General features: G+C 36.1%; 1 protein-coding gene across 1 annotated transcript in view; it reads left to right on the top strand.

Moving 5' to 3' along the window:
- Positions 1-13,550, top strand: part of LOC149833762 (Transducin family protein / WD-40 repeat family protein) — a 40,819-nt gene extending 27,269 nt beyond the window's left edge. The window contains exons 12-20 of the mRNA XM_090011010.1: positions 6,961-7,066; positions 7,371-7,581; positions 7,708-7,994; positions 8,171-8,292; positions 9,291-9,435; positions 9,563-9,655; positions 11,058-11,131; positions 12,815-12,868; positions 12,949-13,550. Of these exons, the coding sequence (XP_089867136.1) occupies positions 6,961-7,066; positions 7,371-7,581; positions 7,708-7,994; positions 8,171-8,292; positions 9,291-9,435; positions 9,563-9,655; positions 11,058-11,131; positions 12,815-12,868; positions 12,949-13,255 (1,399 nt within the window). The 3' untranslated portion in view covers positions 13,256-13,550. The remainder of the gene's footprint in view (positions 1-6,960; positions 7,067-7,370; positions 7,582-7,707; positions 7,995-8,170; positions 8,293-9,290; positions 9,436-9,562; positions 9,656-11,057; positions 11,132-12,814; positions 12,869-12,948) is intronic.
- The last annotated feature ends 260 nt before the right edge of the window (positions 13,551-13,810 follow it).

Genomic DNA, 13,810 nt, shown 5'->3' with positions numbered 1-13,810 from the left:
TTTTTTCTATTTTATTCTATAATTTAATTTAATTTTTTTGTTTTTTGAATTTTTTTTCACTTTTTGTAATTTTTGTGATTTTTAAAATAAGATTTTTTCCGTATCTTACAATACGATATGATGCGGTACGATACACCGGTATCACCAACCCTTTCGATATGGGTTCCAATACGCTAATTACAACATTGGTTGCCGGTGCTATCCCAACCACTTTGGTCAGCAGATGGGAAAATGGGCAGTCTATATTTTTTACAATTTATTTCTTTCTATTTTTTTTAACCATTCTCTATCCATCCACTGCTTGGAGAAATGGCCAGACTGCTATTGTCTAGCATGGACAGTGGCATGCCAACCATTTCCAATTGGTGGGTGGTTGGAAATCAGCTAACCAATTTTCTTTTATTTTTCTTTTCTTTTTTTGGTTTTTCTAACCAAAAACTCGGATACCCAAGTTTTTAGTCAGCCAAACAATCAAAAGCTCAAGTTTTTCGCAAACTAGGTTTGCCAAAAACTTGGTTTTAATCCAAACCTAGGTATCTCAGAACCTAGGTTTTGCCCTCTACCTCCAAAACCAAGTTTTGGAAACAAATCATCCCAAAACCTGGTTAGGAAAAATCATCTCAAGGGGTGATTTTTCACCCTCAAACTAGGTTTATCAGGTGCCTCTTGACACTCCACCCTTACCCCACCCTCTTTCTCTCCTTCATAACATTTCTCAAGGGAGGTGCTCAACCACCATCTGACCAGCATATGGGTGGATTATGGTCGACAGTTGGTATGATGGTGTTGGCCTCATCAGATGGCATCATCTTGATTGTTTTCTAGAGGCCCAACACTGGAAAAGGTTATCTCTTTTTTTTTTTAATTTTCTCTATTTTCAGCCATATTCTTGTTCACCAATGGCAGAAATTTGTTGAAAAGTGGAATCCAACAAGGATGGCACCTTCAAGAGTTTTTCTGGCCATTGGTTGGCTGGAAAGCAACTAATTTACTTTTCTTCTTTGTTTTGGTTGTTTTTCATTCATTTTCTGACTGGCCAATGGCCGAAAAATGATAGAAGGTGCCATCCAATATGAATGACACCCTCAAAAAATTTTCTGATCGGTAGTTGGCGGAAGAATGATGGTTTTCTTTTTTTTTTGTTTTTTCATTTTGGACATTTTCCAACCGTTTTTTGGTCACCCACTGGCTGGGGTGGTATTATTTGGCATGGGCGGTACCAGCGGCTGGGGTGGTATTGTCTGGCATGGTTAGTACCAGCCTGGACATTCTCCGACCGGTGAGTGACTAGGAAATGGTTAGACCAATTTCTCTCTCTTTTTAAATATTTTCAGGTGTGATAAAACCTAATTTTCTCTTTTTTGTCATCCAAACAAAGTGCAAAAAGGTGTAAACCAGAGTTTACCAAAAACCAGGTTGTTAAGTCTAAACCTGAGTTTCTAAAACCCAGGTTTGGACCCTTGGGGCCTTATCATCCAAACGGGGCCTAAATTAAAACCAAGAATGAGATTTCGTTAAACCCATGGATTATAATGGTTTGGACCTAAACAATTTTTATGTCAACCATGTTAATTTGTACTCTTAGATCCTTTGTTAAAACAAAATGAATTGAATCTATGGTAATAATGCAATTTAAATAAAAACATCAACATAAAGGAAAAGTGAGCACCTCCTCTCTATGTTGCCTTTACCCCAAAATAGTAAAGTCCTAAAGAATGTGGTTACTTGCAGTTATTCAAGAAACGAGGACATTGTGAAAATGATTGTTGGGAGCTTTTGACTTTATGAAGCAACAGACAACAACAACAACAACAACAACAACAACAACAACTACGCCTTCATCCCAAAACAATTGGGGTCGGCGATATGAACCAACAAAGAAAATCATTCTGGGTCTTCCACATGAATCCTTCTCCTCCAATCATTTCTATCCAATGCCATGTCCTTGGTGAGGTTCAAAGCATTCATATCCTTTCCTATCATCTCCATCCAAGTCTTCCTAGGCCTACCCCGACCTCTGAGATAATTATTTGTGCTCTTAATACTAATTCTGCTCAAGTCTGAATCTCTAACATACTTGTTTCTGTGTTCAACATCACACAGATAAATCAACATTTTTCTTTACATGGAGCTTGATGCATAGATTCTAGTGAAAGCAATCATGTCACTAGAAGTGTCATAAGATCACTAACAAAAAAATTATAATGGCTACGGTAGGATAGTCACAAAGGATGGTAAAGTTTACTCTACGATTCATATTGGAAGTGCTTATGTTTCTGGTCTTCCTTTGTCTCTACTGCATACTTTTCTTGTTCCCAACATCTACAAAAATCTTATTTTTGTATCTCATTTGGTTGATTAAACTAGTTTTAAGTTATTTCACCTTTTCTTCTATGAACGTGAAGAATGTATGTTGAATGGGCAAGGCACAACATTTTCTACATGATCAAGGAACCCCAAAAAGACCAGTTGAATTCTAATAGTCCAAATTCTAAGCCTTAGTTTCTGATTTTTGAAATTGGATTAAAATATGCACACGTGGACTTGTGGATCGCAGGCTTGCTTTCTGTGGATTTTTGTTATTGAGACAGATTAGTTTAGAAGTATTTTGTCAAAAATATCTTGTAATAATTGTGTCTAAGTTGGTGGGATTTGTGAAAGTTAAAATCTCTTTCCAATTTATTAATAAAAAAGGTTTCATTTCATTTTGTCAAAGCCAATTCTGTGCATCCACTGTAAACTTCCAAAGTGATGGGGAGGGTGAATATTGTGAGAGTGAGCAAGAGAAGAGAAGAGAAATGGAAAGATTTGGATCCGAAAAGCCATAGGCTAGGGTTGGGGCATAATATATATCTTCTATTTTAATATAGATGTATAAAAGTCCCTTCTTACATGTGTGGTTTACATTAGGTACTGTGTTATAACTTGAATAACATGTATACCCCTATTATACAAAGTATATTAACACTATACAAACATCATAAATACTACACCTCCTTAAAATGGTCCTTTCGATTGTGCATGTGTTAGTACCATGGTTAGTTTGCCTTTCAAGAATCAATGTCTACTTGTCTCATTGTGAGAGTGAATAAATCTGCCACTTGATCATCCCCACCAATGAAAAGTTGCAGAATTTCTTTATCCTTAGTATTTTATTTCACAAAGTGTTGATCTAGTTCTACATGTTTCATCTTTCCATGCTGCAAGAGGTTATCAAATATAGTTATGACATCATAATATAATAAAGATCTTGTGATCTTCTGATATAGGCTAATTAATAATGATGTCTCCACGAAACTTCAGTTATAACCGCTGCCATAGCTTGGTATTTTGCCTTGGTACTAGAGTGGCTCATAGTTCTTCATCTTCTACTTGACCAAGAGATCAAGTTACTAAGGTCCTAGTAAACACCATAACTTGTGGCCTACCTCTTCACAGATAATACTGCTGAGATATTGGACTCCACAAGATTGTACAAGAGCAAAGGCCATGCATTTTAAAGAGTTTTTGTAGTGGTCCAGTGCGAATATGGCATCAATATAACGGATACCGACTGTTATGTAGAAGTGAGATTTCACGTTGAGTTTTAGGCCTCTGTTAGTGTAGGATTCATAAAGATTAAAGGCCCTTTTCAAGATTTTTTTGAAGTTTGTATCAAAGAAACAGATTTTTCAAAATATTTTCTGTCTCATGTCTTGTTTTTTGAGTTTTAAAGGATTGTTTGATTTGTAGCCAAATTCGTTGGTTTAAAGGGTTGAAATCAATGTTTTAAGTATTGTATCATATCTTATGATACGGTATGATACATATTATTACTATGGCCTAACTCGATACAATACACACTCGTATCACGATATAAGTGTGTATCGTATTCGTGTTGACTATATCGTATAGTACAGCCCTATATCGTACAGTACAACCCTGCATCATACAATACAACCTTGTATCATATGATACATGTCTGACACACTTTAGAAGGGGCCAAAACTCCACTTTTTAATTTTTGAGTTTTAAAGTCCTTCCTAGGGACGATTCTCTCATTTGTGTGGAGGCATGAGAGCGATTTGGGTGCTGATTCGTGCGCAAGGGAGAGGGCCTTTGTGGATTTCTCACGGAAGAAGAAGATAATGATGATGGTTGAGGTTATATTTAAAAAAAAACTTGGTTATTTAACACTTAAGTGTTCATAAACTTGGTTATTTTGTTTTTGTTTATGTAATATGAAAGTATGATTTTGTGCAATTCAACATTGTTCCATGTGTTATAATTTTTTTAGAAATTTTTCTATTTTTTCTGATTTTCTTGATTTTTTGAAAAAAAAAATATTAAAAATTATGATTTTTACGTTGTGCTACAATATGTATCTAACTTTGGGCCCAACCGATACGGGTAACAATACACTCTTGCAACCTTGGCTGTAATAGCTGGGATTGAGTGTTTAAAAGTTGAAAAACTATAGAGTCAAAGACAAAGTTTCTTAAAGGGATATGGGTTATTTTAAGGAATTTTAGGGGTTTTTGAGTGGCGGCAGGTATAAGAAGGGTAGGATAGGTATGTGGTTGTTATAAGTGCTCTACAAGTTAGGCATGGAGTTACTAGGAGAGTAAAAGAATAAACCATCATATGATTAACAAGTGAGAAACATGAGCACATCTATGATAAGAAAGGTTAGATATTACTATTTGGCAAGTCTTTCGGTTAGGGCTGGGGAACAAGCTGAGCTGCTCGTGGCTCGACTCACAAAAAGCTCTTTTAAACTCAAAAATAGGCTCGTGGAGTGAACATAAACAGGTGTTCGGCTTGACTCAGCTTGTATGGGCTCATTAAGTAGTAATAAAGATATTTTAGATATATTTTACATCATATAGTATAATATAGAACACATGATTGAAGTATTTCGTCTGCAAGCAATAGGTTTAGAGATAAAATCTTATTGCTCCCAGCTTTGAAACAATGTAAAATTTTATAATCCTATTACTTCTGGCTTTGAAATAATGCATTTTTTTATAAACAAGCCAACTCTTTGGCTTGTTTAGTTTGGGCTCATTATGAGCTCGAACTTGGCTTGGTGCACCGCAAGAATTATCCAAGCTTGAGCACTTCAAGCTCGGCTTGTTTGACTCATTTACCAGTCCTACTTTTGGTAAATTTATTGGGTATTCTTGTTTCTTTTTTCCTCTCAAGGAAAGTTGGAGTTATAACCATTACCCCTACTTGATTGGTGCTCTTGATGGTTGAGACATGGAGGTTCATTTTGCAACACCAATGGGTTTCATGCAGCTTAATTTTCATAATGAGATATTCTAGCAATTTCACCATATGCCATCTGTGACACCATAATTTAAGTTGTTTTTCTCTCCTATTAGAATAATCTCTTTTTGAGCCCATAGTCACTGGTATTGTTCTCACTTCTCGGCAATTTTTCACCGAAGGTTTTTCTTGGAGTTTTTTAAGTGATTTTTCTTGGGAAGATCTTAGAAAAATCTCATAATTATGAAAATTTAAACAAATATAAAGAATAATAAAAGAAATAAGAAATAAGAAATAAAGTTTTTTCTATTATTTTTCTTGCTAAAATACAAAGAAACAAGTAGAAAAATTCTTAAAATACAAAAGAAACAAAAAATGAAATCATAGCCTTAAAAATATATTAAAATAGGAAAATTTAAAAACTCTCATGAGAATATCATAATAATATTGTGATATTATCTCAATATTTATGTTTTAACGATGTTTTGAAAAAATTGCAATATTTTGTTTGATAATATCGTTTTACCTAGAAATGATGATAATCATAGTCACTTATATCATTCAAGGTAATTTCTTGGTGAGGTTTTTTCTTGGAGATATTTTCAAAAAGTGTTTTTTTCTTGGAAAAATCTCATCAGTTTTAAAAATTGAGAAAATATAAATAATAATAAAAAACATAGGAAAATAATAGGTTTTCTATTATTTCTCTTGCAAAAAATATAAGGAAACAACTTCTAAAAGTTTTAAAAATACAAAAGAAACCAAAAAATAGAAAAAATGAACTTAAAATATATAAAACAAGTTTTCCAAAAACCACAAAAATATCATGATAATATCGCGATATTTTTATTTTAGTAATATTTTGAAAATATTATGATATTTTGCTGATATTATTGGCCTTGCTCAAAATGCCGATAATATCATGATATTTTCAAAATATCGGCGATATAGGTGACTATGGTGATAATTATTGTGATACTTTCAACATATTGGTGACTATGTTTGAGCCATGGATCTGCGAACACGAATGTCATAATGAACACTGTGTGCCATCTGCAACATCTAAACTTAAGCTATTTTTGTCCCCTCACCAAATTGAACTCTTTGTGAGCTATAAATCTAAGAGTGCAAAAATACATTTGTGGTGGGTGCTGTAAACTTTTCTGTTAATTTAACACCTTATGTCACACCTTTCTCATGCTATCATCTTCATCACCAAGCTTCAGTATGAAGCATGAACTAATTGAAGGCAGTAAAGTTAATTGCTTGATTAAATAATGAGATGGGTGTAGTCTTTTGAATGCAATGTGATTTAAAATTTTGACTTACTAATGGTACAATTGGTTATTACAACTGTGAACTTGTGCTTATAACAGCTCAAGACATTTAATTCATCTAGGTGGTGGTTGAACCCCTCTGATCTCTTTCTTGTCGAAGGATCTTGCTCCTCTGGTCTCAATTCCTCCTTGGATTAGAGAATCGGTGGAATCCAACCACACCCTTCTGTCTTGCCACCTATTCTTTTCTGTTCAACTTGGTACTGCCATTTAATATCCTCTACAAATTTGTAGAGAAAATGTACAAACTATGACATTATCCTTTGTGCATGGTAACTAATTCCTAGCCTGAAGTATTTATTTATGTTGTAGTTTTAGAGATCAAAATGTTTTTTGAAAGTTTTTATTTTTTGTTTTTAAATGATAAATGCAGTCATGATGGAAAGTCTAATCTGGGATACAATCTGAAGCCTACTAAAGAGAGATTTAGGCCAATGCCATTATGCTCTCCTGTGCTACTTCCCACCTCCCATGCTTTGGTAAGAGGCAATCTTTTGCAGGTTGATGTCACGAAACTTGTATTTCATATGATATTCCTATTATTTCTTTTTTATCATACTGTTGCCTATAAAATGGGTTTGTATAGTATAAAGTATTTGAACCTTTATTTTACTTTGGAATATTATTTTTAGTTATAATTGCTGACACTGGAATGTAATCAATGGCCATGTTCTTTGTCTTGATTTTCAATCTTCAAGATGTGATTGATACATTTGAAGACTGACAGATCCCTAGTTATTTTCCTTTATGTTACCTTTCTTGCTTAATTGTTGTCAATTACAGGCACTAAAAATGGTCCTGCAATCGGGTGTAAAGCCCTCTTGGTTTGAGACTGGCACTACCATAAGCAATAGTCTCCCCAAAATTTCTGAGACTGCTTCAACTTATGAAAGTGACCTCCGTGGCTACATGATTGAATCGGTTTTACCACATGTTGGTGACTCAGCTGTTCCAGAAATGCTTCTTAAAGTTTTGGAACCATATCGCAGGGAAGGTGTGTTTCCCTTGTTCTCTTTTTTTTTCCTGATAAATGCATTTCTCTTTTTTCTTGATGACATTTCTTTCCTTCTTGATATATGTGAAAATACAATGTTTATCTTTTTGTTTTCTTTAACGCAAGGTTGTCTGCTTGACAATGAGAGGGTGCAACAGTATTCTAAGTTGGTGAATAAAGGATATGCAGTAAGATTTGCCTTTGCTGCATCACTTTTTGGAGATCCCTCTGAAGCACTTTTCTGGTTACAATTGCCGTATTTTCTTTGCCTTCTAGCAAAGAAATCGATTGATAAATCTCCTCCAAAGGCTGAGTCATTATCGTCCATTCAAGAGCATAGAGATGCAACCATGTCTGATATAATGGCACCCTCAGAAAAATCATTATCAGGAAATTGGATGAAAACCAGAATGGTACGTCATGCCATAATCACAATATCATGTGTTGATATTGATATTGACTGTTGATTTTGGTGGCGTTGGGATGTCTCTATCTCTTCATGTATCTCATTTCATGCTTAAAACTAAATATTTCTTTTCTGGTTTGTCTTTCTTTTTTGTTTTCACAAGTTCACTACTTCTCTTTTCAGGGTTGTGCCAGATTTGGTTTAATGGCCCTTGAGCAAGGAGAAATACATGCTAATGCTAGTGAGAGAATTCCTTGGCATGAAAAACTTGATGGGGAGAATGCAATCCAAAAACGTGTTCATGAGTAAGCTTGATGTTGCTTTCTTTCATTTTTCTGCTGATGCATTTGAAAAGTTTCCGAGACTCTTGATTAGTTACCAAAATGCTGAACGAAATTCACATCTCGGAGCTTTATTGCCATTTCTGGCCAAGAGATGGCCTGGAAAATGTACATGGCTACCAGCATGGATGGAATCCCCTTCACCTTTTCTAAGCCATCTCATGCGGAGGAACCATGCTTTCTGAAACCATTTCTTGGAGACAGGTTTCAGATAATGGTTTTCTGAGTGAGCATATTTTTTCGCCATGGTATTTTTGAATTAGGGGCAAAAGGTTGGCCCCTAAATGGAATTCCCCCCAAGAGAAAGTAGGACTAGGCAACAGGCAACAGGCCAGCCCAATGCACCCTAGGCCTTATTTTAGATGGGCTGACCTGCTCGTCATCAAGCCACGGCCCAGTCAAGCCTGTCTTGCAAAAGGGTCTGTATGGTCGAGCCTAAACAAGCCAGGCCACCTAACCCATCTGAAGAGGCGGCAATGTGGCATGTCAGGCAGGCCCAGTTTGAGTCTTATTTTCTTTGGGCTGACTGACTGTTGATGCGCTGTGGGCTTAGGACGGAACTCAGTCCAGGCTGGGTTAGGGCAGAATGGCAGCCCAAACCTGGCCAAAACAAGTGGCTGAGCAGCCCAACCTGATTCTGACAAGAGAATTGGTTTCTAATGATTTTACCAGAATGAAAAGGGTGTCTTTACGATGAATCGGTGTAGAACAGCTAATTGATGGATGAATCTACTGTACATTTCAGTTTGAGATTCAGTTATTTCTTAACAGAAAGCATGGATGCATTTGAAAACAGACAATTATGTCACTGACGACTGAGAGATGCTTTGAGACAGTATGCATTTTCTCTCGTAATGGGAGTTTGTAGTCTGTTTGCAGGCCCTGCCACATTTCCTTTGAAATGTTTTATAGAGAAACAATGACATCTACTGGGTTCTAATTTCATGATTTATGGAAATCAGGCTTGTCTCTGTTGGAAACTTAGAAGCTGCAGTGACGCTGCTACTTTCTACCCCACCAGAGGGATCTTATTTCTATGTAAATGCTTTGCGTGCAGTTGCACTTTCCTCTGCTGTTTCAATGTCATTACATGAGCTTGCAGTTAAGGTGTGTGATCTTGGAAACCTGTCTTACATATGATTGTCTTTTGAATGGAGATCTTCTCATACTTATGGCCTTTCATCCTTTCATGTGAGCTTTACTACTGACATAATACTTCTTGCTTTGGCTTTAGGTGGTTGCTGCAAATATGGTAAGGACAGAAAAATCATTATATGGGACTCATCTACTCTGTGCTGTTGGAAGATATCAAGAAGCTTGTTCGCAGGTTGGGTTCTTTTTCTCTGCCAAAAATAAAAAAAAGTTCCATCATAAATTTAAAAACTAAATATTTTCTTGAAAATTTTATTCAAATTAATTTTTCTCATATTTTTTTACCTTTTGTTTTTAATAACAGGCAAGATCTTCATGTCAGCAAGAACCATTTATTTCTACTCTGAAGATGAAAAACTTTGCCAATATTACCTTAATGAAAATATTTATAATTGATATATGTCAGCTTCATGTGTTATTCTTCCCTTATTGTTCTCATGAAAGCTAGCTACTTGTTCTTTGGGATAACAATATGAATGCCAAGTATTATTAGACTTGCTTCAAGGAGGATAAACCTACATACAATTGGATCAGTTTTGCAAAGTCTTGATACTCTATAAATTTTTTTATCCAACTCTTAGTGCTTTGAATTAAAACTGTGTAAGATTATATCAAAAGTTGGAATTCATCCTGTTTAAAATCTGGAACTTTGAACAATTTTGGAAAACTCAGTCCATGGAATAAGTCCATACAATATGGACGCAATGAACACATGGCATATTACATTTTTTTATATTGAAGGGAGAGAGTATTTTGTTTTTCACCGAGTGTCCAGAACGATAATCTCTTAAAATTCAACGGTGACATGAAGGAATGCATAAGCTCATGAATTGTAATGGGAATTTAGTTTTGTTGACAATGGCTAGTAATTAGTCTGACAGATAAATGGTACATTATTGGATTTCTACAACCTACTTGTGGAGTAATGTGGATGGATTGATGTATGACATTCAAGAGAAGATAGTACAGGTCATTGGAATGTATCTTTGAATTTGATACTAGACAGCCATCTTTGTGAAAAACATTAGCGCCTCCCACAAAACCCCCCTTCCCCATCTCAAATGCATATTCTCATAGTTGGCATTAAGCCTTCTCCCAACTACATGAAGTCTGCTTTATAGCTCTTTTTTCACCATCTCTTCCTATTTATGTCTACAACCTAAGTCACTCTATAATCTTCCATGTCCCCTTTCACTGTCTCCTTCTAAGTTTCCAATCATCTCTCCTAATTTCTTGTGTGTACATCCTTATTTTGTTTGCTTACACATTTTCTTGTGATCTTTGCTCATTAAGTTGTTCTCATGAGGCCTATGCTGATTAAATTTGATTCACATGCCTCACCACATAAGGACTGAAGATGCTTCATATTCTTTCTGGAATTGTGTACAATGTAAGGAGCACAGCTCTCACATCAGTATATGAAATTAGTTGCATATAATTGCAGATAAATGTGAGCAACTATCACTTTGTATTTAGTTTAATGTTAACGATACTCCCCACCTTGGGTGATGTGCCTTTTGTTTTTTTTTCTCTCTACTAAGTGTGCTTACTAGTGTGTATTTTTGATGATTTTACAGTTGCAGGATGCTGGGTACTGGATAGATGCAGCAACATTAGCAGCAACACATTTGCAGGGATCTGACTATGCAAGGTTGATTTGACTCTCTTCGTTTTTGAACAAGTTTCTGTACCAGCTATATCTTCTATTTTTAATAGGAAAATTTCTTACTATTATGCAAAAAAAGGTTATCTTGATCTAAGGATTATTTTTTTGGAACACATTGGCACAAGATCAGAAAGATACTAAATTGAGTTTCAATTTATTCGTTTTTTAGTGAAGGGAAATGTTACTAGTAACAACGAGTTACATTTTGGAATACAAGATGCCATTCTGGGACACCTAACAGATGAATTTTGTCTTCATTGTCCTGTACAGTCTCCTGATCCAGCCAGTCTTCCTCAAGTCTACTCTCTTGGCATATAAATAGAATTGGAGTTTTCAATCCATGCAGTTCAAAAGATTGTTCCTTTGCTTCCTTTATTTTCATCTCAGCTGAATGCTCGGACCAGCCACTAGCTCCAAAGTACTCACTTCTTCCCTCCTATCTAGTTCAGGGAACCTGTATGATTGCCTTAAAGCATTGGGCTCCTGAAAAATCCACTTCCCAATCTTACCTATGCAAGACCTCTTAATGCCTTGAAACAGGGAAAGACAAACAAGTGCATTGAGGTCTGCAGCATAATGCAACACCAAACAGCTTGTCTGGCTGTAACCTCTAAGCTTCATAGTTCATATTCACAGTCGCCGGAAGACAGATTTTGTGACATGAGCCAGGCAAAGACTCTTGTCCTATGATCTGGTACTTTACCTGAATTTTTTTTCAGAAAATTCTGTAGCATCAGTTCTATTTGGGAAAGATATCATGACTTGACTGAACATCTACCTGAACGAGTCACAAAAAAATACCATCTGCTTTAGCAGTCGGTTTCAATTGATTTTTTCTATGACAAAAGTAGAGTTGATAAATTTATCATACAATGCATGGGATTGTATGATAAATTTCCTCCCCGCTGGTGATGAGCTTGGTAACTTTAGATCATTGCATCCCAGCACACCTTTCTAGATTATCCAACAGGAAAATACAAGATCATATTGATTGTAGAGCAACATTCTTATTTTCATTGAGAGTGATTGGGAAGCAAAAAGTGTGGGTTGGGGTGGGGGGTTTGGTGGCTGTCGTAAGGTAAGGGAAGGAAAAAAGTTGATAACTTAGTTTATGATGAATATTTATGGAAGAGACCGAAAATGAAAAAGAGAGGAAAGGATGAATGTGACATGTTTACTTGATGAAGACAAGGGAAAGACTCAACCATAATAACAATTACTCGACCAGAAATGAAACAATGTTAAAGAATTATCCCACTTCTTAACGTGATTTGCAGCCACAGTCTAGTATGCACAATCCCTTGCATGGTGTTGAGACTTGAATGTGAATTAGAAAACGCAGCATGTTCGAGCGTTAGGAGTACTTCTAACTGTGTAGTCGTTCATACTTCATCCCCCATGGTTGGTAAGGTTGAAGTTGTTTCTGAAGAGATTATGGATAGTTGTTTTCTCTACAATTTCTAGAATATATGCATTGGTCATGGAATGAAATACACTGAAATCCATGCCCTATATAATAAAGGATCTCAGGCTTAGCCCTTCTCAATTATTTCACCTGTTTTTTGTACACGATAACTGAAGCAACATGATGAATTCTCCTGTCTTCCAAGTCAAGGTTTTATTAATTTGCATCCTCTCCCTCTCTCTCAACCTTAACCTGTCCTGCAGGGTGTTACAAAGATGGGCTGATCATACGCTGAACAATGAACATAACATTTGGAGGTAATTAAAAGCTGCTCTCTAATTTCAACTGGTTCCTTTCTTACTCTCAATTTTGTTTTCTTTTTTGCGCAACTGTGCAGGGCGTTAATGTTATATGTTGCATCGGGTTCTCTCTCCGAGGCATTGGCTGCTCTTCGTGCTTCACAGCTACCTGATGCAGCTGCGATGTTTCTATTGGCTTGCCATGAGATCAATTCACAACTTGCCTCTCTATCTGAGGATTCTGAAGCATTATCAAAAGAAAATAGTGGCAGTGAACGAAAATCCAATTTACTTCCTATTCTCAACAATGATCATGACGATGTTGTTGCTGTTGGTGAATATTATGGGCATTACCAGCGCAAATTAATTCATCTCTGCATGGATACGGAACCTTTTGTTGACTGAAAATCGTAGAATCTCTCCATCATGCACACCATTTTTTCCTCGGTGGGGTTTGGCCTTGAGGTAGTTGCTTGCGAGTTCCAATCAAGGTTATCTTATCATGTATAAATATGTTGTAGATCTTTTTTTTATCGTTGTGTTACATAGTGGGAGATTGAGACTTAGGGTACATGGCAAATCCTAAATATGCTAGGAATTTTGCCGATCATGTGGGTGATTCTGTTGTAACTTTTGTAAGTTTGCACCACAAAAAATCTGTTTGTAAAAGGTTGGTTAAAGGCGTCGCGACTCCATGGAAGGTTTTTTGCAACATTGCCTCGGAAATTGATTGTTTGACATTTGGGCTTGGATTCAACCCATAGTTTGACCGGGTTTGACACTAATGAGGGGTTAGTGGGCAATTATTGAGATTTAGTGGGTTAGGGGTTACGTGAATGTGAAAGGGTTCACATTTTGTAACCCCCACTATAAATAAGAAGCAAGGCTGCATGATGAGTTAAGCCTCTGCGTCCTTGTAATTCTCTTTGGGTTCAGGGTCCTGCTCACCATTGACGTTAA

The sequence above is a fragment of the Nuphar pumila genome, chromosome 6 (assembly GCF_984573655.1).
Source record: "Nuphar pumila chromosome 6, dmNupPumi1.hap1.1, whole genome shotgun sequence".
In the NCBI taxonomy this organism is placed as follows: Eukaryota; Viridiplantae; Streptophyta; class Magnoliopsida; order Nymphaeales; family Nymphaeaceae; genus Nuphar; species Nuphar pumila.
This window is presented reverse-complemented; position numbering and strand designations above follow the sequence as displayed.